Below are 25,195 nucleotides of genomic sequence, written 5' to 3'. Positions count from 1 at the left end.
CTACAAAAAGGAATTCTTCACTTTTAGTATTGACTGGTCCATCCACATATATAAGCCCCTGGCCTAGCTGGCATCACTGGGCTCACGCTGCCCAAACCACAGTGCCCCCATATGTGTGGCGTTCAGATACGCTGCGGAGTTGCAGAATAAACACAGTGTAAAGACTGACTTGGAACGGAGCCCTGGGTCAAGGAGGAGGCCATGCCGGTTGCTTCTTAGACTCTAGCAACAGGTTCAGAACCTCAAGATTGGAGGCTGGCGGATGTTGTAGCAATATTCAGAGTACCTGCACTGTACCCACTAGTAACGGTGACCCAATCAGAGTACAAACCATTTATTACCACCCTCTGCTTTCTATCTCCGAGCCAGTTCTCTACCCAGATACACGTTTTCACCCAGACTGAGCTCTCTCATTTTATATATTAACCCATTATGCGGCACAGTGTCAAATGCTTTAGAAGAAGATGTCAAAACGTTTTTGAAAGCACAGGTGCTCCTTAAGAAGGGTAAAGGCCCGCCACGGATTCTCCATGCAGAATCCCACAGCGGGTCCCTCCCTTCCCAGGGACATGAGGCTGAAAATAAGAATAAACTCACCTGTCCGGATGCTGCGGATCTTCCCTCCATCCTGGCCGGAGAAAAAAGAAGATCCGCAGCGTTCGGACAGGTAAGTTTTAATTCCGGTGCGGGTGTTCTGCAGATCCGGACGGCTTCCATAGGCTTCAATAGAAGCCTGCGGGAGCCGTCACCACGGGAGACCCGCACTAAAATGGAGCATGTCGCGATTTTTTTCCCGCACACGGATCCGCGCCTGAAGGAAAAAATGACATCCGCAGGTATTTAACTACCTGCGGGTGTCCAATGCATCCCTATGGGGCGCGGATCCGCATGCGGGAAAAACGCTGCAGATTTTAAATAATCTTTTCCCCGTGGACATGAGGCCAAAAATGTGAATCATGCAACTACCATCCTATAAGTCTGACACCTGCGATACTATTATATGCAAATTATTAGAGGGTATTAAAAGAGAGTCCTCACACATGAATAGAGCGGTGTGGCAAAAAATGAGTTTTGGCTGCTGATTCAAAATTTCTGCTCAGATTTTGGCTGTCAGCAACAGATATGCAGATAATAACCTTAAGGCCTCATGTCCACAGGCAAAACTGTATTGCAGAATCTACAGGGGGCACCCGCACGGACGATCCGCAGTTCAAGCTTCCCATAGACGATCATGGGCGCCTGCAGTTAAATTTAAGCATGCAGATTTGATTTGCGGACCTTTTGGTCTGGAAAACAAATTGCAGCATGCTTCATTTTGCTGCGGGTCCTGTATGGGCGGCTTTTATTGAAGTGCAGGCGTTTCATTTCATTGAACTGCAGACATTTCACGGTTCCCATGGGAAAGTGAGACATTTTTTGTTTTTTTTTATATCCACTGCGCGTGTGCAGTGGTGGACCGGACTGCACGCCTGCCCACATCTGCAGTGTAGCAGATGGAGGACCCGCACCGCCACACAGAGGATCTGGACAGGTAAATAATGTCCTCTTGCTGCGGGTATTGCTGGATTCTCTGCACGTAATCCGCACGTCCCGCGGATATGAGGCCTAACAGTAGAATAAAGAAGTGTCGATATAATTGTAATTAGGTATGTTTTATAAATGTCCCCATGAACAGTAAATCCTAGATACAAGCAGCTGGCAGATGGAGAAAAAAGAACTTCCAGGAAAATATGGGAAGTTACTAAATGGTACAATATTGAATATCCTACTTTTTTATGATGTCTGTAACTTCATGCCTGACAGACAATTTTGGTTGCCATATTTGAATTCAGCCCCCTGAATATAGGCAAGAACACTGACTCTTTCACAGGAAAATATACCCTTGTTAGGGTGACTAACCACTACCTTTTTTTTTCGCTGCGATTTCGCTGTGTTTTTTTTCCAATTGTCTATGGGATTTCCTAATGTTAAAAACGCAACGCAACATTGCGTTTTTAACATTAGAAAGTCCCATTGACAACTGGAAAAAAAATGCAACGAATTCGCAGTGGAAAAAAAAACCCTGGTGGATTGTCACCCTAAGGCTGGTAAACACAGGCTTATTGTCAGTGTGCGTCACGTGCGCAATTTTCCGAGGCCCAACAGGCGATGCCAATAGTCCATATTACTGACACGAAAAAAAAATTTGTGGCATGTTCTAATTTGGCACTCATTGGCTAAAAACGACAGAACTGTGTGAGGGAGGCCTTACACTCACCTAGCTGGGGCCGTCTGGGTCCCTCTACTGTTCTCTGGCATCCCTACAAGCTTCCCTGCACTTGTCATCGCTAACAGAGCATCTCTTGATGGTAAAGGGATTTGAAGACCCCGGCTCCAGCAAGAGACTGCTCTGATTGATTGAGCCTCAGGCTCAGCCAATCAGAGCCAGCGCTTGATGCACCATTCACAGCCATTCATTGTCATTGGTTCAACGAGCACTGGCTCCGATTGGCTAAATCCACGCTCGTAGAACCAATCAAAGCAATCTCTTGCTCGAGGCGGGGTCTTCAAGCCCCATTACCATCAAGAGATGCCCTGTTGGTGATAAGTTCCTGGAAGCTTGCCCGGAGCTCTGGAGAGCAGCGGGAGGGACCCGGATGGCACCTGCTAGGTGAGTAGTGCTTTTTTTTAATGTAATGTAGCTTCCGGGGTAGGGCTTATATTTCAAGCACACACACCCCCGCCTCCCACCTACACTCCGTTCCAAAAAAATCAGGGTAGCAACCTGTCTTTAACGCTGCCAAAAACGTGCTACCAAGTTGTGCTGCATTTTCAGCAGCACTGAAACCGCTGCCCATTCATTTCAATGGGCGACGCACAACTGAAAATGGCAAAAAATAGAACATATATCACTTTCAAAGCGCGGCGTTTTAACGCTTGTGTGAGCAGCTCCATTGAAATGAATAGGAGCGTTGTACAGTGCTGAAACGCAGCGCTAAATGATGTACAAAAATGCCCGTGTGAGGGAGGCCTGAGGGAGGCCTAAAGGGCACAGAGCTGGGGGCGGAAGCAACGGACTTGGGTATACTGGTTACAGATAAACACAGTGATGTCAAGCAGCTGCTGCAAAAACAATTAGGATTAAGAAAAAGAGATAAAAACCTGAGATCCCAAAGTAATATCCCTCTAAACCCCTATAAGGCCATATCTCCAGTAGGGGGATCAGTAAAGAGGCGATCTGGAGAGGGTTCTAAAGCGGGTGACTAGATTATTAAATGGGATGGGTTTCATAATGAGAGACTAGAAAAGACAACCGGTTTGCCCAGCTTGGAGAAGAGACGTCTTAGGCCTGCTGCACACGGGCGGGTTCGGACCAGCAGCAGAGTTGGCCCCGGTGCCAGGCAGGTGACCCCAGCGTCTTCTCCTTCGCTGGCAATGGGCTGGGTGGCACATGCGCAGTACAGGGGACGCCGCACCATTGCTATGAAAGCCTACCTTAAAACACACGGATTTTGAAACAGGTTTTACTGTGTATTCTACGCAGAATTCTCCCCCTCATTGAGAAGAGGTGAATTCCACAGCGGTAATGCCGATACAATTGATATGCCATGAAACTGAATTCTGCACCGTATATCAATTTCCGCACAGGTTTTGTGTGGATTATTTCCGCAGCTTGTGGAGGGGATTTTCAAACTCTGATCTACTCTACTGCTCCTGTAAGGCCTCCTGCCCACGGCCGGGTCAGACTCCGACTACGAAATCTTGCACCGGAATCTGACCCAGTTTCCCCAAAAGTGACCCCCAGAGACCCACATTCACCTGTCCGGCACATGCGCAGTGCAGGGCATGACGTGCCATCGCGTCGGCGATGACGCGGATCCGCGGCAACTCGAGGCGTGACGGACGGCTGTTATTGATTGCACTGGATGCCATCCGTGCGATTTTCCGCACAAAATATAGCATGCTGTGATTCCTCCCCGCGTGTGGAAAATCGCAGTTTATGTCCGCTCGTCAGCATGGAAGAATCTTTTAACATGGCATGCTATGGACGGACACTGCTGTGGAATTCACATTTGGCCGCAAATTCCGCAGCGATAATCCGTCGGTGGGCATTGGGCCTAAATGCCATAGAATATCCATGCTGAGGTTCCTCACAGAAATCCAGCGGCAAATCTGCCCCGTCCGGATCCCTCTTAAAGGGGATACATATATGTGCGCTCCGTACAAAGAAGTGGCACGGGATTTATTCTTCCCAAGGACTGAGCAAAGAACCAGGAGACATTGGTTACATGTGCAAGACAGGTGATTATGGCATCTATGTAGGAAAGGTTCTTTACAAGTAGAGCAGGGAAGCTATGAAACTTCATTCTACAAGAGGGGGGTAACTGCTAAGACAATGGAAGGCATTTAAAGAAGGGCTGGAGGTTTATCTAATAACAAATGGCACTCAGGGTTATAAGTCATCCGAAAAGGCTGAACTTCATGGACCTGTTTATTATTGTCAACCTAAGTCATTCTGTGCCTCATCTGGCCTCCGCATGGCCTTACACCCCAGTAGAGGGTAAAATCTATATAGTTTGGTTAAAGGGTGAATCCCAGGTGCTTTCCTCAGGAATAGCCCCAACCCATATCAGTTAGTGGCACGGCGGGTCCACATATACTGTTGGGACAATATATCTGATGGAAGTGATGAAACCAGGTCTGGATGGAGCTCTGGCATTACCACCTGTCAATGGATGGCATTGGGCGCCTGCGCTTATCACCCAGCGCTGCACATTTATGGTAATGTGATGGCACAGCAGTTGGGCACATGCAAACACCCATAAGTGGTAGCTATGATAAAGGGGCAATGGCCAGAATGGAAGAAAACTCCTATCATAGCCGTTTAATTTTTGTGATACTGCGATCAAAAGTGATCATCACAAGGTAAGGGGTTCCCTCTGTCCCATAGCAATTACCGAGGCTGAGGATATTAAGGTATAGCCATGGGCTTAATAAAGGCCCCTCAGTACTTAGCGGCAGCCGTGAGACACATCTATCAGCACCCATTTAAAAGAGATCTTTGTAGTAAACATTTTCTTGCCGTTGCCCTTTGTTACAGGAGTTATCGGGGCTTTTACAAGTCTTGGCCTTTCCTTCAGATGTTGCAGGCTGGACCTTACTCATAACGCTATACTTATCATAGCAGCCCTTGTGAATATTGCAGCTTTGTTCCACTGGAATGACTGAGGGAACGCTCAATATTCAGAATAGTCACTACCAAATGTACAGTTATAGGACCAAAATAGAGTTTTCCATCATTTGCTATGGTGTCATCTAAACCTTCATGGCCTTATTGTTCTCTCTTCTTCTCCCTTTTCTTACTCCTACAGTAAGGCTGGGTTCACACAGGGCGGATTTGACGCGGTTGTGCCGCAGCAGATCCGCCCGCAGCCGCTAATCTTGGGATTAGCCAGCCATGTGGACGAGATTTCTCAGAAACCTCGTCCACACGGGACGGCTAATCCGCTGCGGTAAATCCAGCTGAAGCCGCGGTTTCAAGAGAAGCAGCATGTCTATTTACCTTTTCTTTTTTGTTTATTTATGTCACGGCCGCGCTCTCCTCTATGGGAGCGCCGGCCGCAATGGAAAAGCAAGCAGCCGGGCCGCTTCAAAGCCGCCGCGGCGGTTCTCCCGATGGAAATCTCGCGGTTTTTGCTGCGGCCAAACCGCGAGATTTCCGACGGGAATCCGCTCTGTCTGAAACCAGCCTAATACCGCCAGTTCTATCTTTTCATCTTACATCCTGTAGGCACATTTCCCCTCCAACCACATAACTGCATGTCTGCTTTTATAGATTTGCTCCCGGGTTCATTGTTGCTGCACTCATTACATAACAGCTGCCTATAGACTTGTTTTGCACTACAATACTAGATGCCTTTATCCCCGCGGCTCCTTATTCCTTCTTGCCTTCTCACTTCTTCTTAAACTTTAAGCCTGGGTTCACACAGAACGGATTTGCCATGGAAATTCTGTGCAGAATTTCGGTGTGAAAAATCCGCCGGCGGCTCCTAATCCCGGGATAAGCCAGCCATGTGGACGAGATTTTGCAAAAATATCGTCCCCACAGGGCGGCCAATTGGCCATGGCAAAGCCGGGCAGAACCGGTGATGCAGCGCGGATTTGACAGCTGCAGCATGTCAATTCTTTTTTTTGCCGTTGCGACCTCTCTCCTCTCTATGGGGAGAAAAAGCCGCAACAGAACGCCGGTGGCCAAACTCCTCCACAACCCGCGGCGAAATGCAGTGGGTTTTGAAGCTGCGGCTCTCCCGCGGAAATCTTGTGGTTTTTCGGTGCGGCCAAGCTGCGAGATTTCCGTTCCATGGGAACCCAGCCTAACCGTGCTTACACACAGGACAGGATTAGTTAGTTGGATGCGCCCACATCAGCGCCTGCAGACTTTGGTGAAGAATTCCTGGCGCCTCGCTGTGCGTCCTGCGGACTAATTCCGGCCCGTGTGAAAGCACCCTAATAATAATACATTTGGTCAGGTAAATGGAGAGCGCAGACACAGCCCCCCGACAGACAGCCCCTGCTTCACTCTGTGGTCTAATACAATACTTCAGCCATTACTGAAATGTATTACATGAGTATTACCATCTGAGACGGTCGTGGCATATCTATAGGATGTTACACTTATGGAGACTATAGCATGGGGGATATCAGCATCATCTCTGTAAAACACCCCATATCGCGCTCTCCCATGTGCATGTAGCCTTAGCGCACGTTCACAGCTAGCGGCCCTTTAGGCCCCCACACACTTATGTGTTTTTAACGCGAATGTCAATGGGACCTTCTAATGTTACAAACGTATCACAAGTTTTTGCTTCTGCGCTTTTTCTGCGATCCATTTTTAACATTAGAAAGTCCCATTGACATTCGCGTTAAAAAAACCTAAGTGTGCGGGAGCCCTCAGTTGATGGAGTGTAATCAGCTGTGGATCGCAACAAATTTTGCAGTAAATTGTGTGTACTCTGATACAGATCCACCCCAAGATCCGTCAGGGGTGAGCGCGCCCTCAGCGTAGGCTCATATGGTGAAATTCACCGCGGAACTTTCTACGGCTAATTCCACATCAAAAACTGAGGCAAAACCCACAGCTTTATGGCGCAGTTTTTATGGGGATCTGTACGCAGAATTTTTGTCCTGTCATTTAGCAAAATCTGCATGCGGAATTTAAACATGAAAAACCGTATTTCCACATATTCCTTCCACAGCAGCAGGATACACGGCAAAATCCGCACCAAGCGAAGGAATGAAATCTGTTCCGGATCGCGGCATGGACTTTGGTAGAGATCTGTACCAAAATTCGTAGTGGAAATTATACTGCGGATTTTGCTGCAGACTCGCAGTATTCGCATGGCTGGCTTTGGCGCAGATTTTCTGCAGTGGGTAAATCCACGCTATTTGAAGTCTGCTGCAGATCCTCCTCAAATCCTGCATTGTGCCTCCACAACTACTAAACACCCTGAGCAGAAGGACAAAACAACGATACCACGTAAATACCCCATATCTGCAGCCTTCCAGCTTCTGCCAGTCGTTAGAGCCCGAAGGGGAGCTTCTACGTCATCACTAGTGGCCGCAGATGGAGCTTCCCTGTTGCCTTAGAAACACCCACGACTCTAGTCAACGCTGCCGAATTATATGGCTGCAGTTCTGCTGGTGGTGATAGAGGTATGCACTGTAAACATCATGGATATGGTGGATATGGTGTCACAGAAGTAGCTGAAAGGGATGAAAGTTTAAGAAAATGGATGGTTAAATAAAAAAAGCCTCAAAAATAAGAAAAAACTCCTACAGCAACACCAGCATGAAAATAAAACTGCTCTGGCACCGAGAAGGTGGTGAGACACCGCCATCTGCCCGGAGGTGGAAGCAGCTGAGGTAATCTGGCAGGGCGGACTGTTGGGCCGGTCTCACACGACCGGATTTGAATGGCGGATTCTGCGAGCGTTTCATTCGCGGTAATACGTGGTTCATTTAAATGCATTGGATTACACAGTCCCGCTCACATTAGCATGTGCGGAATTGTGTGATACGCAGCATGTTCTATTTCACCGTGGACAGAGACCATTTTGCTGTATGGTCGCAGATATACAAAAGACCCGAACGTTATTCTTGCGTTTTTTGGAAGGCAAAATGCTTTTTTTTTTTCATTTTCGTTTTTTAGAATGGGGGGTTTCCTTGCAGGATAAAAAGCGTGTTCAGTTTATTGTATGCGTTATTACGGATATGGAGATACCAAATATGTTAAAAAACATTTTTTATGTTAATATGGGGAAAAGCACAAGAAGGTTTTTTTTTTACACTTTCTTTTTTTTTATATCTTTTTTTTTACACTCTTTATGTCCCTGTGGGGTCTTGCACCACAGCACCTATGATTGCTATGTTAAGGCATTGCAGGACTTCTGTCCTGCAATGCCTTATCGCTTGTATTAGTGATCATAGGCACTGGCAGTACAGGACGCTAGTAGGTGGCCTTGCCTGCCAGGGCAAGAGAAACAAACACAAGGGTTGACTGGACCATACAATGCAGCAGGCCATTGTTTAAGGTTACAGCTACATGGCAACTTTGACCACAACAGGGGTCATGTCACCCAAGATCACAGTGTAGCCCTTGGAGACGCAGCGCAAGTCAAGTTTGGATTTTTTGAAAACTGCAAGAAGCAGTAATGGAAAGTTTCAACTTGCACTCAATTTGAATTTAATTGAGAGGCTGAAATCTGCAGATCTGCAACAAAATCGTCAGCAAATCCCCGACGTGTGAACGCACCCCTAGGCCATCTTCACATATGGTGGAAATGTTGTGAAATTTCCACTGCAGGAATCACGATGCAAATTCTGCCTCATTTACAATACAAGCCATGTGGGAGAGATTTAAAATAATCTCTAAACAAAGTGGTAAATTTCTGCCCCGTATAGGACTATAAATCCGCAGCATGCCCATTTATGCTGACGATTACTGCACTTGACGGACAAGGGTTAAACCCGAGGCAGGTCCGCAACAAAATCCACACCACTTAGGTGCGTGCACATGTCGTAAAACAAAACCAAGCACCTAGAAGGAATCCACTTCAGGCCGGCCTCACATGAGCGAGATTTGTGCGTTGTGCGATCACTACTTCCCCTAAGTGATGAGAGGCGGTTTTGATATACAAACACCTCGCATCCGCGTGGAAACTGCATGCTTTAAGTCGCACTCGCCAGTGTGAAGTTAGCCTAACGGTTGCCTTGTTGATCCCATATTTTATCATTTTTTTTCAATAAGGATGATATAAGATTTTGTCAAATGCTTTACTGAAATCAAGATATACTATATCCACCGCATTTCCCTGATCAGTGGGTGATTCTGTCATAGAAAGGAATTAGATTTGTCTGGCATGACTTATGTGCTACAAACCCATGCTGGCTCTGGGTAATTACTGCATTCTAGAGATGAGCCAACGTACTCGGTAAGGCTGATTTCGCAATCGAGCACCGCGATTTTCGAGTACTTCACTACTCGGGTGAAAAGTACTCGGGGGCGCTGTGGGTGAGCGGGGGGTTACAGAGGGGAGTGGGGGGGAGAGGGAGAGAGAGAGAGCTCCCACCTGTTCCACGCTGCTACCCCCTGCTCCACCACGCCACGCACCCCGGAGACCTCCGAATCTTTTCACCAGAGTAGTGAAGTACTCGAAAATCGCGGTACTCGATTGCGAAATCGGCCTTACCGAGTACGTTCGCTCATCTCTACTGCATTCCCATTCACACACACTCTTTGTAAAAGGAAAAAAAAACAGTCCCCAGAAGAAGTTGTTGTTTTGGAGCAAAACTCGGCATGCAGTTACATCTCAGGCAGATAGGCAAATGTTTTGTGGTGTGATTAGATGAACAGTCTTGCCACCTGAGGCCCTAAAAGTGGTTCCCCCCTTGGATTATAAAAGGCTCTCAGAGGCACCTTGTGTGTAGTCACCTCCTCTTCCACTTGTGTAGAGATTGTTGACCACTAGACGCCTCTACGACGCAGAGAAGAGATTCTGAGAGGGGCGCATTCTTGGGAAATGGGAAGCTGGATGGTCGTATCGATGAATTGTCCCCCACCGACCGTTCTGAACAGACTGAGGTTTTGGGACCAGTGAATGTATGAAGACACACAAGGTGACCGGGCTCAGGACACCCTTAACAGACCACCAGTAAAGAGGATCATCTGATAGCTCAAGAAGGCCAATTGTTTTGTGGTCCGCTCTCCGGAGACAGGTGGAACCATCTTTACAGGTCCCTGTGTCTGTCCGAACCATTTCCAGGCACTTGGCTGAAGGACATCTGCTCTCATGGTGCCCATTACGTGTACTGCGTTTGACACCCACCATTGCCTCTGTTTGCAGTGGTGTCATGAACAACTAAACTGGACTGCTACGGAATAGAATTGGGTTGTCTGCAGCCACAAATTCAGGTTTAGTTTCGGCACTGGTGACGGCAGTGTTCGTGTCCGGAGCCCTTGGAGTGAGCACCACAATCCTGCCTTTATTGTGGAGCGGCACAGTGCCCCCTGCTAGTGTGATGGTCTGGTGGGAACCATCACATACGACAGTCAGTCACTGTCATGGCAGGGTTTTGTGAGCTAAACCATAGTGTTTGCTGAACACCATCTTGTTCCACACTTAATTTTGTAATGTCGGCAGCCTGTCAACAGGCGAGGATCTGCTTGCGATAAATTGCCCACGGATCACGCTCTGTGAAGCTTTCCATAGGGTTGTTATGGAAAGCGCAGCGCCAGCGTCCGTCCATGAGTGGAGAATCCTAGCGATTCTCTGCTCATGGGATTTAAATCGTGGCATGCTGCGACTGCCGTGATTCCCCGCGGTGATCCTATCTGTCAGATAGGCTTACCTTAGAGACCTGTCAGCGCTCTCCCCTCCTCCCCCGCGGCCGTGGACAGGGGGCCTTACTTAACACAAGTATTGAAATATTTTGGCATATGAACACGATAATCGGAAGTTTACAAGGCCTAAAGAAGAAAAACTGCGATTGACTTTCCCTCATAGAAAAACTAAAACTCATGATAAAAGGTTCTTCATTTGATCTTCTATATACATATACTTAACTATGTAAGCCTTAACTAAGCTGAGGAATGCTTAGATATTAACCAATTTATGATCCAAGATACAGTAATCGACACGGGACTAAAGAAGAGTTTTGTCCAGAGACCGACGTCACTGCATGTGCTAAGTTTTATTAGAAAATAATTAATGAATTGTAACAAGTTCTGCATATATCTAAGTCAGGGTCCTCTAGCCTTGTTTTCAATATTTGTGATTTAGGACAGGCATAAGATTACTATGTATTACGCAAGCAATGTCTGCACGTGTGATACACGATAATTTGCAGGCAATCAAATACATTCCCTTATTCCCTTACGCTATGTTGCTCACATACATTGCATACAGGCGGCGTATATATGCTCCATTGCAATCAAACAGTGTAGAAAATGTAAACAAAAAAAACCAGGACGTCTGCGGATGGCAGCGTACGTGAAAGACGCTGTCATGCGCAGTACAATATGGCTGCCATATGTGGCGATAGGCTGGCTCACTGCTGACTCCACAGCGGTAAAACGCTGCACGAATCACACAGGGCTTTCCGCATACGGCCGTGTAAGTCTGCCCTTACACAAATTCTTTATGACCGGTCAGTGATTCTCTGAGCAGCTCATACGTAACCCTGATTTAGAACACAAGAATATACCCGTAGCGCTCTATTGTGCTGAACGTTTCAAGAAAGCATTTCCCAGCAGGATAATGCTCAGCCACAAACAGCAAAGGTGTCACAGGAGCCTCCACAACATTACCACACTCCCGTGGCTGCCCGGTCGCTACATTTATCGCCAATAAAACATGTATGGGACCATCTGCAAATAAGGGAGATGGATAAATAATGGATCCTGCCTGTATCACATGTTGTATCCAAGCTAGTTGTGGTACAACACTGTCCTAGAGCCTCCATGCCTGCCTCTATCACACCTTGTATCCAAGCTAGAGGCCATGCAACAGGGTACTAGAGTCTCCATGCCCGTTCATATCACATCTTGTATCCAAGCTAGAGACGGTATAACAGGCTACTAAAACCTTCATGCCTGCCCATACCACATCTTGTATACAAGATAAAGGCGATACAACAGGGTACTAGAGCCTCCATGCTTGCCTGTATCACATGTTGTATTCAAGCTAGAGGCGATACAACAGGGAACTGGAGCCTCTATGCCCACCTGTACCACATCTTGTATCCAAGCTACAGGTGGTATAACAGGTACTAGAGCCTCCATGCCCACCAGTATCACGTCTTGTATCCACGCTAGAGGGGGTACAACAGGGTACTACTAGAGCCTCCATGCCCGCCCACACCACATATTGTATACAAGATAGAGGCGGTGAAACAGGGTACTAAAGCCTCCATGCCCACCTGCATCACATCTTGTATCCAAGCTAGAGGAGGTACAATAGGGTATTAGAGCCACCATGCCCACCCGTATCATGTCTTGCATATAAGCTAGAGGCGGTACAACAGGGTACCAGAGCCTCCATGCCCGCCCATATCACATCTTGTATCCAAGCTAGAGGCGGTACATCAGGGTACTAGAGCCTCCATGCCTGCCTGTATCACATCTTGTATCCAAGCTAGAGACAGTACAACAGGGAACTAGAGCCTCCATGCCTGCCTGTATCACATCTTGTATCCAAGCTAGAGGCGGTACAATAGGGTATTAGAGCCTCCATGCCCACCCGTATCATGTCTTGTATATAAGCTAGAGGTGGTACAACAGGGTAGTAGAGCCTCTCTTCTAGGACTCTGTTCTCCACAATATATTCTCCTTTTGCTCTGATATTGTGATCACTCACTTATATCAGCGTTATAATCACACATACAATATCATTCGATTCCTTCATCTTCTTCTAGGCGAGGGATTTTTTTTTCCTTGTCGTGGGGAGTCCAGAACGGGCAAGATCACAAAGAGAATGGACAAGCTGTGATTCTGTTTTAACGATGTGTGGCAAGCGTTAATATATCGCACGTGTGAAGGGAGCCATTGTTAGCCATTAACTGCATCATTTTGCGATTTCTCGCAGCGCTGACAAAATGGTGCAATTTCATCACCAGTGTAAAGGCGCCCTAAAAAACAGGCACACGCAATGCGGACACGGACGCAGATTAAAATTGTTCCATTTTTTCACAGATCTAAATTGGACACGTTTGTCTGAATAGGCCCTTATCCCATTTTAATCCGGTTGCATGTCCATATAGATGGCGTGCTTCTATTTTACACTTTGGTGTTCCATTTTTCTTTTCCGTGTGCAAAAACGGCCCCATATCGCGCTCGCCCGTTCAAAGCTAGCCTAAAAAGTACAGTAAAATATGTGCCAATACGCACGCAAAAAAGCCTCCTACATATCGCAAATACGTTGTGCTGAGGCGTGCGCAAAAACACATCCGCCTGTGTGAAGCCGCCCTGAATGTGTGACTGTCATCCAAACAATCAGACCGCAATAGGGCCGCGTTAAAAAACATGGCTGCCAAGTAAGGGCAAAAACAAATGGCAGTCTAAGCGACTCCGCTCACCGCTACGGAGCATGGCTGCACATGGACAGGGGTTTCTCTTCTCTGACTTTTGAATTGCCATCACACAAGATGTGCTTCTCAGGGATTGTTTACGTAAATGTTTTTTCCGTGCGAGTTCTGTCTGATTGCGAAATGGATGGAACTCGCATGGGAAAATAAGCCACTGATTACAATGGGTTAATGTACATTAGCGATGCTTTCTTGTTCGCACCCATAGTGAAACATTGCAGCGGGTCCTATCTTTGTGCTTTTCTCATGAATGCCCACTATTTACCATGGGTGCCTGAAGGAAAAAAATGCATTCGTATGTGAATTTTGGGATTAAACAGATGAGTGTGATAGAAGAGAATGTGCAGAATACAACCCACTGATCTTTAACCGGTTCATTACCAATTTTTCTGCCCTATCTTATGTTTGTGCACCAAAAAGTCCCACAGAGTCTATGTGAGGTGCGAGGCACGCACATCTGCCCGCGCGGGTTGGCACTAAGCGCAGCGCCTACCTGCAATCACCGGCGCCACTTTAGGCAAGTTAGCCTTTTAAATCAGGGAGCAGCGATTCCCCCGCTTGTGCGAATCAGTGGTGCCTGCAGACATACGCTCCGTATTTACACAAGCATGAGCGTTAAATACACTTGTTCACTGCACACACAAAAAATGTGCAGCAGTGAGCGTATTCTGTTACACGCTCGTCTGTTGAAACCATAAACCGGGCAATATCTTGTACACAACCTCTCCGTCTCCCAGACTTCAGATTGGACTCACAAACTTGTCTAATAAAATAGTCTTTATTGGATCAGTTTAAATAAAAAGTCCAATAATACCGTATATACATTACTGCGCCAATTTACAGCCCCCAACAATAACTCACACCGCGACCGTAGATTTATAAGACCCTCCTAATATTTCTGGGTGACCCCTTTCTAAAATTCCACACCTCAAAATAAACCCCCATTGAGGATAAATCCGTCTGTAACCTTCATAGAAGCATCTCCCCACGCTACACCCAGATCTGCGCTGGCGAGGGCGCTGCCCATTGTAACCTATGGAAATACACGCCAATGCAGCAGAAAATGACCCTCACAAGGCTTTATTATTCCTCTCATTGGTACAATTTATGGTTTATCCCTCCAGCGGGTTTGTTTCGATGTCCACACAACTGTAAATTTTCAAAACTCCAGATGTTTCTGATGAACTATGGGCACCGCTGCCAACCCAGACATGAAGTGCCATCCCTGCCCATCTACTAAAAATGTGGCACTAGAAGAACCAGCAATGAATTTCTCCATTTCTTTGGGCACTAGACCATCACTCAAGGTGCCCACATCACTGTGTATATGGCAGGGCAGGGTACTGGCAAGCAAAGTACTGGCAAGCAAAGTACTGGCAGCTTCACTGACCTTTGACCTCCACTCGACCAACTGCCATTTCCTTTCAACTGACGATGGCAGCGGTTGGAGCGAAGACTATTGCTTTGAGAAAAATGTCGTCCAATGGACATAGAAATGCCGAAAAGCGTAAGAGAGAAGAGGACAATGTGATTGGACTCACGGAGATAAAGAGGAGGAGGAGCGGAGAGGATGAGGAGCCAAGACCGGGCACCAGCCAGGACCCTCTACCATCAGACCGCGGATTTAACATCAATCGCTTCACCGCCCTTCAGATCTTGGGCAGAGGAAGCTTCAGCGAGGTAAGTTATATGACTTAATTATATATATATGAATTTATAAGCTTTTTCTACTCAAGGGACAGGGAACTTTGATAAATGTGGGGATCAAATGTGGGGATTCTTTTTTTGCAGCGGTTCTGATGCAGTTTTTTACGCCAAGTGTGGCAGAGCTGTGGCAAAAATGCATATTTTTGTTTCAAGTTTAAGAATTTATTAACTTTTTTAATATCTGGGTAACAAAAAAGGAAGTGCTGAGGGTATTGCAGACAGCAGGCGGGTGTAACGCAGGACCCCAGTCCAAGGAGGAGGTTGGAAAAGGCCCAGACTGATGTGCTAAAGCCATATAAAGAAGGTCATAAAATGCCTGAAGACAAACATGCCCGAGTATAACTTGGTATTATTACACTATATTTAGAGAAGACCTTCCACTGTATCAGCCTTAATACTGAGAGGGGGGACACTAGTCGTGGTCTCGGGGGCCGCAGTCCAGGGGTCTAAGTCCACAGGAATAAATAAAGGGTGTGAGAACCTGCTTTGGGCAAGGTGACCCAAAGCTCTGAATGATGGATGTGGAAAAGGTCCGAGCCGCAGCTAGATTTACCGTATCCAAACTGTCCGCTGGTAATGTCTACTTATTATAATACTGCGATGTAATACTATACAATGTTTGTTTCCACTAATAAAAAAAATCCATCCAAAATGTTTTTGTGATTATCTTTCTGCATTAGACGGTGTAAATTAAAGGGGTTGTCCCGCCGAAGGCAAGTGGGGTTATACACTTCTGTATGGCCATATTAATGCACTTTGTAATGTACATTGTGCATTAATTTTGAGCCATACAGAAGTTATCAGAAGTTATTCACTTACCTGCTCCGTTGCTAGCGTCCTCGTCTCCATGGTGCCGTCTAATTTTCAGCGTCTAATCGCCGGATTAGACGCGCTTGCGCAGTCCGGTCTTCTTCTCTTCTGAATGGGGCCGCTCGTGCCGGAGAGCGGCTCCGTGTAGCTCCGCCCCGTCACGTGCCGATTCCAGCCAATCAGGAGGCTGGAATCGGCAATGGACCGCACAGAAGCCCTGCGGTCCACCGAGGGAGAAGATCCCGGCGGCCATCTTCACCAGGTAAGTAAGAAGTCACCGGAGCGCGGGGATTCAGGTAAGCACTGTCCGGTTTTCTTTTTTAAGCAGTGCATCGGGTTTGTCTCGCACCGAACAGGGGGGCTGTTGAAAAAAAAAAAACCCGTTTCGGCGCGGGACAACCCCTTTAATGTTAATTCCATTGTGGAGGGTATATACGCAACAATAGGGAACAATGGGCTCCATTTTGCTTATGTATGCGGCAAAATAGGACATGCTGCGTTCTATTTTGCATTTGCGTATTACGCAATTCCAACAAGCGAATGTGAGCGGCACTGCGTAAGACAATGCAATAAATTGCCTGCGAGATATAGCGTATCACATGGGTTTACAGCGCCTGCATAATACGCAATTTCTATATGTCGTGTGCGCCCAGCTCTATGCTCACAATGCGGATTGTAAATCTGCTTCATGGCAATTGTGAGACGCACAAATAAGAACTCCTTTCTTTTGAATGGGGTTCTTATTTGTGCATTTCGCTGCGCACAAATCTTGCGCGCTCTTCTTGGCCGTGTGAAGGCGGCCTAGTGATAAATACCCCATGTAATAAATGTATATGACTTTCCCCTCTGGCCGCTGTCAGTGATAATTTCCTATTTGTTTTCTTGAGGTGGTCCTGGCATCTTTCCCCGGAAGGAACACCTTCATGGCCATCAAGGTTGTCGACAGAGAAAAGAGCAAGGCGGACGTCATAAGGAGAGAGCGGCGGATACTCCTGAAGGCCCAAGACTGCCCCTTCATCTGCCATCTATATGCCGCACAGCAGTCTGCAGACCGGGCCTACTTCATCACGGAGTATCTGTCCGGAGGAAGCCTGGCAGCAATGATCAGAATGTGCGGCAGCTTGGACATCAACCATGTGAGGTGAGTAAATGACTAATCAGGAGACGGAGGGGGGGGGGGATACTGAGGGCGACATGACAGGTACAGAAGAGTGGAGGGCGTACAGGCTGCCATAAACAGCATCTCTTCTGGTGGGGACACTATGATGGTGACATGATGTCAGGGGAATGATGTCATGTCATTGATACTACACTCTTTTCTCAGATTCTACACAGCGGAGATAGCATGCGGTCTCCAGTTCCTGCACCGACGCTACATCATCCACCGGTAAGTACAACTGTCCCACATTTCCCTGCTTCCTTGTGATGGTGAAGAAAATGTACCCAGCTTTCCCAAAGTCCTGAATTAGAACTGGTTTGGCTGCGGTACATTCCTAAGTCCTCTGTATCACTGAACAGATTAACATTTCTCTTTTTTTCATTGCAGTGACATAAAGCCGGCGAACATCATGCTGGACGGAGATGGACACATCCGCCTGATTGACCTGGGGCTGGCCCAAGACGGCGTTGTCCCGTCTAAGAAGATCAGCGGCGTGACGGGCACATACCGATTCATGGCCCCAGAGGTGCTTCGTGAGAAAGACTACGACGCAGCAGTTGACTGGTGGAGCCTGGGGATTGTCGTATCCTGGATGGCGACAGGACAGTCCCCTTTCTACCAAGGCTCCTCCAGGAGGAAGATCATCAAGTCCATCAAAAGAAAGAAGCCAAAATTCCCATCCTGGCTGGATGCGGACGTAAAGCATCTTGTGAAGAGACTGCTGCGAAAGAAGCCTAAGAAGAGGCTGGGTGTCCACAAGAACATCAGAGGTCACCGCTTCTTCAACACCGTAAATTGGGAGGAGCTGGAACTGAGAAGAGCAGAACCGCCATTCAAGCCCTTCAGCAGAGTTCCGAGGAACCGAGACCTGCCGTGGCCGGAGGATGGGACACCTCTTCACCCCATAGACGGATTCTCGTACACTTCACCAAGCTGGACCCGGTAAGATCTTCCTCCTCCAGGGATGATGTTCTTCAGGCAGACCTCTGTGTTCACCATCATTGTTCCTCTGGTGTCAGACAGCACAGGAGGTCATATAATAACCCTGCTTCATGTCACCATGTCTGGTCCGCAGACTTCTCCCTCCTCGGCTACATTATAATTGCTCCTGTAATTACTATGTCTCTGCTTCTTCTTAGGATGACGAGAAGAATCCGATTGTGAAGGAAGCCTCAACCATCTGGTAAGTACCCTCTATATACCTACACATACATATCTATACACCTATATACACCTACACACATATCTGTAAACCTATATACACCTATACGAACAGGACACCGACAATTATATCCATACGCTGTAGCAGAACCTCACACACCATAGAAAGTTTAATATATAAAATATCTTTTCTTTAGATCAGATACAAATCAGATCCTGATACAAGTCGTCATGTTACAGTAGTTCACTGGTTTATATCCACAACTGGTAAAACTGATAATTCCCTCTTATGTCTTATAGGCTCGGCCCGTGCCAACTGTCTGCTGAACCCACGACTCTGCTGCTGTAGAAGACCCCGGCTTACCAACGACATCCTCTCTCCACCAACTACATCCTGCCTTACCATCATGCTACCCCGAACCCCAACATCCTGCAGCTGACATCAGACATCATCCTCTCCTGAAGACCCTCTACACCCCCAGGAGCGGTCTGTGCTCGATTGGTAACTGGCGAGTTCAGGAACAATAGCCCGAGTGACTATTATCCCTGAACTCCTGGTTACTAGTAAGACCTCGGCACAGGCTGGGTAAGTAGCACACACCACATACATGAAGGTTAGACACTAGTGTAGACACTAACACATACATAGACACAAGTATACACACAGATAGGTGTAGATGTCGGCTTTGATCCTGGGACTTGCTCTGATCGCCATATTTGGGGTCAGGAAGGAATTTTTCCAACTTGAGGACAATTGGCTCATACCTCAAGGAGGTTTTTGCCTTCCTCTGGATTAACTCACAGCCGTAAATAGGGTTAGGTCTTATTTATAAGGAATCAGCCACATAAATAACATAATATAAACATAAAGAAACACAATCTTTAGCTGACATCACATACACTAGGGAGGTGAGCGGCTGGCGTTGATCCTGGAATTTATTCTGGTCGCCATATTTGGGGTCAGGAAGGAATTTTCCCCCCTTAAAACAGGATAATTGGCTCTTTCCTGAAGGGGGTTTTCGCCTTCCTCAGGATCAACACAGTCTATAAACAGCTTTAGTCCAATACACATTATATCTCACACAAACAATAAATGGTAATAGATTTATATAGATTTATGGAAACAATAATACATTTTATAAAGTCAGGTCAGATTTCGGCTTTGATCTTGGGACTTGCTCTGATCGCCATATTTGGGGTCAGGAAGGAATTTTTCCCCTTCATACAAGGATAATTGGCTTTTTCCTATCAAAGGGTTTTCGCCTTCCTCTGGATCAACGCAGCCTCAACATTCCCCTATAAAAAAAATCTACCATTTCCTATAACTAGAAATAAAATGTTCTTTCTCCATAGATCTTTGTGTCGGTGTCTTTATTTCTATTGGATGTCTTAATGTTCTCTCAATGCCACCAGGGATCGTATACCAAAGGAGCAGTGATGGGGGAGGGGGCGGCCATGTAGTAACACTTCGTCACCCTTCAGATCACATCTGTCTTTTTGAGTGATGAGAAGAATAGATGGATCATCAAGAGTGCATAAACCACCGGGTCACCACTTAGGGTGCTTTCAGATGAGCGTATGCGTACATCGGTGCGCACAAAAGCATGCGTCAATAGAACCATTGGTTCTCTATGGTGTGTTCACATGTCCGTGTTTTACAGGCGTACAAATGTGAGCACCTGTAAATGATAGGACATGCGTGCACCATAGGTTTGTGGTGCATGTCAATATTTCCCAGCGGGGAGTCTCCTTGTCAGTGAGCACTGTGAAAGCACTGTCACAGTGTTCAGTGACAAGGGGACTCGCCGCGGGGAGTAAAGAATCCCCTGCCACAGCTGTGGCAGAAGTTTTTTTCACCTCCGCAGGAGGCTCCATTGTCACTGAACACTGTGACAGCACTGTGATAGCTGTGGCAAAAGATTGCGATGTTCTCCCATTACTTTTAATGGGACCGGCGCTTCTGCATCCCCATTGAAAGCAATGGGCTGCCGGCAAGCCCTGCAGGGATTTTAGGGGAAGGGATTTAAATATAAGTCCTTCCCTGAAAATCATCCCTAGAATGTGTTAAAAAAAATATATATATACTCACCTCTTAGCAGCTGCTCAGGCGCATCCAGCAGCTTCTTCTCCATGCACTGCTCTGAATCTCTTTGAGCAGGTGGGGATGTAAAATCCCCACTTTCTCAAAGGAATGTATCTGATTGGCTGAGCGCTCAGCCAATCACAGGCAGCACTCAGCTATTGATTAAATGACAGCTGAGTGCTGCCTATGATTGGTCACAGCGCTCAGCCAATCACTGTCTTTAATTTAATGAATGGCCAAGCACTGCCTGTGATTAGCTAAGCGCTGTTTCTCGTTTTGATATGTAATACGAATGGTTTTAGATCACAGGGTGCATACGGTGGCAGTTCTGGTTGACGTTGGCTTTGGGTCATTTTCTTTGTTATGTTTTTTTTTTTTTTTAATCTGTAATTTTTTTTTATTTATGTAACAATTTTTTTACCATCTATGATGCCTGAAAAATATCAGGAAATATCCGACCTTCTATCACACTGGAGGCTTTTATATGTTTCCATCGGTGCTCCGTTTCTAACACGTTTGCTGGCAAAGCTAGAAAAAAAAATTGGGCCTTGTTCCGTTTTGTACACAAATAAAAAAAACACATGACACACGGGTGACACACGGAACAAATACAGGTCAGCACGGACAATAGACATGTATTACAATTGGTCAGGTTTTCACAAACCCAAATCAGGCCGCTCTTCTGAATATGCCGTCTGCACAGGAGTGGATGCGTTTCTGCAGAATAAAAGTTGTCTATTTATGAACACAACTGCGTTTGGACTTTTTGCACGTACAAGTCGTGCGCAAAAAAATACGTACCGATGTTCCCAGCCACTAAAATGGCCAAATTCTTAAATGGTTTCAGAGGGGTTCTTTTCCAGCACTAATGAGCGGGACAATGCAGCGTGCCGCGTGAAAGAACCCAATGAAACCCTTGGACTAACTTCCCACAAGCGAGGGCGATAAGTGGCCGTGAATCACACCCCCATGTGTGTTTCTATATCAAAATAGCCTCACATTACTGTGTCGCAGCGGAGGATTGCAGAGTTTACCCCATTGTTTTCATTAGGAGACCTCGCATTGTGTACCTAACACGTGGCGCGATGCTGCCGCCGGGCCCATGGCACACAATAGGCGCTGCGATGCAAGAGCACACAGGAATATACAACATGCCGCGATTTGTTTCCCACACAACATCACATCGCAGTGCCACACGTGAAAACATCGCTCATGTGTATGACCCCAGTGAAAAGAATGGGGTTCATAATTGTGCAAGATTTGTGCCTCTCGCAATACACAAATCTAACACAGTTTTCTCACCCGTGTGAAGCCGGCCTTAATGAGAATAGTTTTTAAGAATTTTTGGATACTTTAAAAATAATTTAAAAAAAACAAACAGTCATGATTTGAACAGTCATAGAACAGTCTCCCATAGAAGCTATGAGTCCATCCTGACCACTGTGTGAATGATCTATGAGGCTGCTATAAAGCGTATCTCCAAATGCTCTTCCACATGAGTAATGCGTTTGCACGCCAGCTGCATCTTGGTCAAAATACACGTGAAAAGGAAAAGGCTGTGATTGAGTCGTGGCCAAAACTAACATTTTTTTGTTGATTCATATGCCCTGGTGCAATGTATTAGCAAAAAATACGGCACAGCGCGGAAATCCCTTGGTCGGCATAAATCCTTGGAATGACTAATAATGCCTAAATAGAGGCACCTGTACGCTTTTGGCATTAAACTCCCCCTCCCTCCCTTTATCTGCAGCTCCCATTGGAGTCTATGGGCAGCCGCCAGCGTATATCTGCTTAAATATAAGGCAAGACCTATCTTTCCCAGCAGAGTATACATTCAGATAATACTACAGATGAGAATACCGCTAATAGAAATCGTTGCTTTTGTTTTGTCCCATTAGGCGGTGGTGATTATCACGCCGATCTGAAGCCGCGCTCATCCTGACTATAACGGGTAATTGCTGGCCGGGTGCCGTCTGCTGCAGCCCCAATAATGAGAAGTAATTGAATTATCCAGTAACTGTCCATATAAACTGCTGACAATATTCAGAGATCTCCACATCTCAGTAGACGCGGTCATTGTTACTTCAGTGGGAAGAACCGCCCAGTTACATGATGGCCAGAGTCGCTGGATTTGTTATTATACCAGATTTACCAAAAAAAAGTAAGTGAACCCTTGGCTTTATAGTGGTTGTGCCACGAATATAACTTCTCACCCATCCATAGTATAGCGGATAAGTATCAGACTGGGGGAGGACGGAGCTCTGGAACCCCACTGATTACATCTATCATGTGGATAGGGGAAATGTTTTTTTTGTGTGACATTCCCTTTAATAACCCATATATTCCCCTTCAGCAACAAGGACAGTATAGTGTAGGGCTCTGACCCCAGGTATGAATATGATGATATATTTCCATGAAACCAACCAAAGCTCCTGCCATAATAACAGCTTTATAAACCATGAAGCCGACGGCTCGTCCGATCCGCTGTGTCCTACGGAGTACCAAGTAGGACATCTCCAGCCGTTACTGACAAGTTTCTGCAGCCATCATTGACATCCGGGTTCTACTAATGAACAATTACAGATCGTTAGACGCCATTCAGATGAAGAGGAGAAAATGACTTGTGAGATGTTGTAAATGGACGTGTTGGAATAGAAGGGAGACAAGGAGAGTCGGCTGTTAGGATATAGCTTGTCCTTGACTTTATGGGGAATGAGGATGAAGCGGATGGCAAAGCAATATTTATGGAGCTTCCTATAGAATGTAAAGTAATGGGTCACATAGGTTTAATGGTGATCTAATGTAATGAGACAACAAAAAGCAATTTTTCACTTTTAGTATTGACTGGTCCATCCATATATATAAGCCCCTGGCCTAGCTGACATCACTGGGCTCACGCTGCCCAAACCACAGTGCCCCCATATGTGTGGTGTTCAGAAACGCTGCGGAGTTGCAGAATAAACACAGTGTAAAGACGGACTTGGAACGGAGCCCTGGGTCAAGGAGGAGGCCATGCCGCCTGCTCCTTAGACTCTAACAACAGGTTCAGAACCTCAAGATTGGAAGCTGGCGGATGTTGTAGCAATATTCAGAGTACCTGCACTGTACCCACTAGTAACGGTGACCCAATCAGAGTACAAACCATTTATTACCACCCTCTGCTTTCTATCTCCGAGCCAGTTCTCTACCCAGATACACGTTTTCGCCCAGACTGAGCTGTCTCATCTTATATATTAACCCATTATGCGGCACGGTGTCAAATGCTTTAGAAGATGTCAAAACGTTTTTGAAAGCACAGCTGCGCCTTTAGGGCGAGCACCCACTGGCGTTTGCGTTTTCCGCGGGAAAAAAACGCCGCGTTTTCGCCGCGTTTCCCGCGTTTTTTCCGCCCGTTTTCCGCGGCGTTTTCGCGGCGTTTTTGCGGCTTTTCCATTAATTTCCATGGAGAAAAATAAGGACACATATGCAACTGACAGCTCCTATGTTAAAAACGCAAACGCAACGCAAAAAAAACGCCAGTGGACAGGAACACATGTTATCTCTATGCCTGTGCAGGAAAAACGCAAAACGCAAAACGCAGGTAAAAAAACGCCAGTGGGTGCTTGCCCTAAGAAGGGTAAAGGCCTCATGTCCACGGGGAAAATCAGGCCCGCCACGGATTCTCCATGCAGAATCCCGCAGCGGGTCCCTCCTTTCCCAGGGACATGAGGCTGAAAATTAGAATAAACTCACCTGTCTGGACGCTGCGAATCTTCCCTCCGTTGCGGCCGGGTCTTCTTTCTTCGGCCCTGCGGATGTGCTTGGCACGTTGGCAGCGTGCCGCGCGCATGCGCCGGGCACATCCGCCAGGCCAAGAAAGAAGATCCGCAGCGTCCGGACAGGTAAGTTTTAATTCTGATACGGGCGTTTCGCGGATCCGGACGGCTTCCTTAGGCCTCAATAGAAGCCTGCAGGAGCCATCCCCGCGGGAGACCCGCACGAAAATGGAACATGTCGCGTGTTTTTTCCCACACGCGGATCCGCGCCTGAAGGAAAAAATGAGATCCGCAGGTATTTAACTTCCTGCGGGTGTCCAATGCATCCCTATGGGGTGCGGATCCGCATGCAGGAAAAACGCTGCGGATTTTAAATAAATCTTTTCCCCGTGGACATGAGGCCAAAAATGCGAATCATGCAACTACCCTCCTATAAGTCTGACACCTGCGATACTATTATATGCAAATTATTAGAGGGTATTAAAAGAGAATCCCGGCACATGAATAGAGCGGTGTGGCAAAAAATGAGTTTTGGCTGCTGATTCAAAATTTCTGCTCAGATTTTGGCTGTCAGGAACAGATATGCAGATAATAACCTTAAGACCTCATGTCCACGGGGAAAATCAGGCCCGCTACGGATTCTCCATGGAGAATCCGTAGCGGGTCCCTCCTGCCCCGCAGACATGAGGGCTGAAAAGACACGGATTACTTACCAGTAGTCCCATTTCCAGGAGTCATCACGACAGCCCCATTACGTATGGAGGTTGCCCTCTGACCCAGGTAGGGACAGGAAGAGTTTAAAAGCACCTCCCTTTCCACCCGTGCTTCAGTGACTTATAAATTATTACGGTGGACAATGTTTACTAAACCAAATTTTACCTTTATTCGGTCATATTTACA

At 46.8% G+C, this 25,195-nt stretch overlaps 2 protein-coding genes across 2 annotated transcripts in view; one reads left to right on the top strand and one right to left on the bottom strand.

The window, feature by feature from the left end:
• Nucleotides 1-25,195, bottom strand: part of NPHP1 (nephrocystin 1) — a 181,929-nt gene that overhangs the window by 112,722 nt on the left and 44,012 nt on the right. Inside the window, exon 3 of the mRNA XM_066595813.1 lies at nucleotides 7,525-7,743. Within this exon, the coding sequence (XP_066451910.1) occupies nucleotides 7,525-7,529 (5 nt within the window). The 5' untranslated portion in view covers nucleotides 7,530-7,743. The remainder of the gene's footprint in view (nucleotides 1-7,524; nucleotides 7,744-25,195) is intronic.
• On the top strand, nucleotides 15,055-18,938 carry LOC136620145 (protein kinase C delta type-like). Its single transcript, XM_066594861.1, has 6 exons — nucleotides 15,055-15,300; nucleotides 17,025-17,278; nucleotides 17,462-17,524; nucleotides 17,684-18,238; nucleotides 18,436-18,479; nucleotides 18,758-18,938. Exons 1-5 carry the CDS (start codon nucleotides 15,055-15,057, stop codon nucleotides 18,458-18,460), a joined length of 1,143 nt encoding a protein of 380 aa, XP_066450958.1. The 3' UTR covers nucleotides 18,461-18,479; nucleotides 18,758-18,938.

This window comes from Eleutherodactylus coqui, chromosome 3 (assembly GCF_035609145.1).
Source record: "Eleutherodactylus coqui strain aEleCoq1 chromosome 3, aEleCoq1.hap1, whole genome shotgun sequence".
In the NCBI taxonomy this organism is placed as follows: Eukaryota; Metazoa; Chordata; class Amphibia; order Anura; family Eleutherodactylidae; genus Eleutherodactylus; species Eleutherodactylus coqui.
The sequence above is the reverse complement of the archived record's forward strand: the minus strand, read 5'-3'. Positions and strand labels throughout refer to the sequence as shown.

What these genes read in the sequence shown, in the direction of transcription:
- LOC136620145 (XM_066594861.1), top strand. Translation starts at nt 15,055, where the DNA reads ATGGCAGCGGTTGGAGCGAAGACTATTGCTTTGAGAAAAATGTCGTCC. An exon ending in GCAGAGGAAGCTTCAGCGAG is followed by an intron (nt 15,301 to 17,024) that starts GTAAGTTATATG and finishes TGTTTTCTTGAG; the next exon opens with GTGGTCCTGGCATCTTTCCC. An exon ending in TTGGACATCAACCATGTGAG is followed by an intron (nt 17,279 to 17,461) that starts GTGAGTAAATGA and finishes CTCTTTTCTCAG; the next exon opens with ATTCTACACAGCGGAGATAG.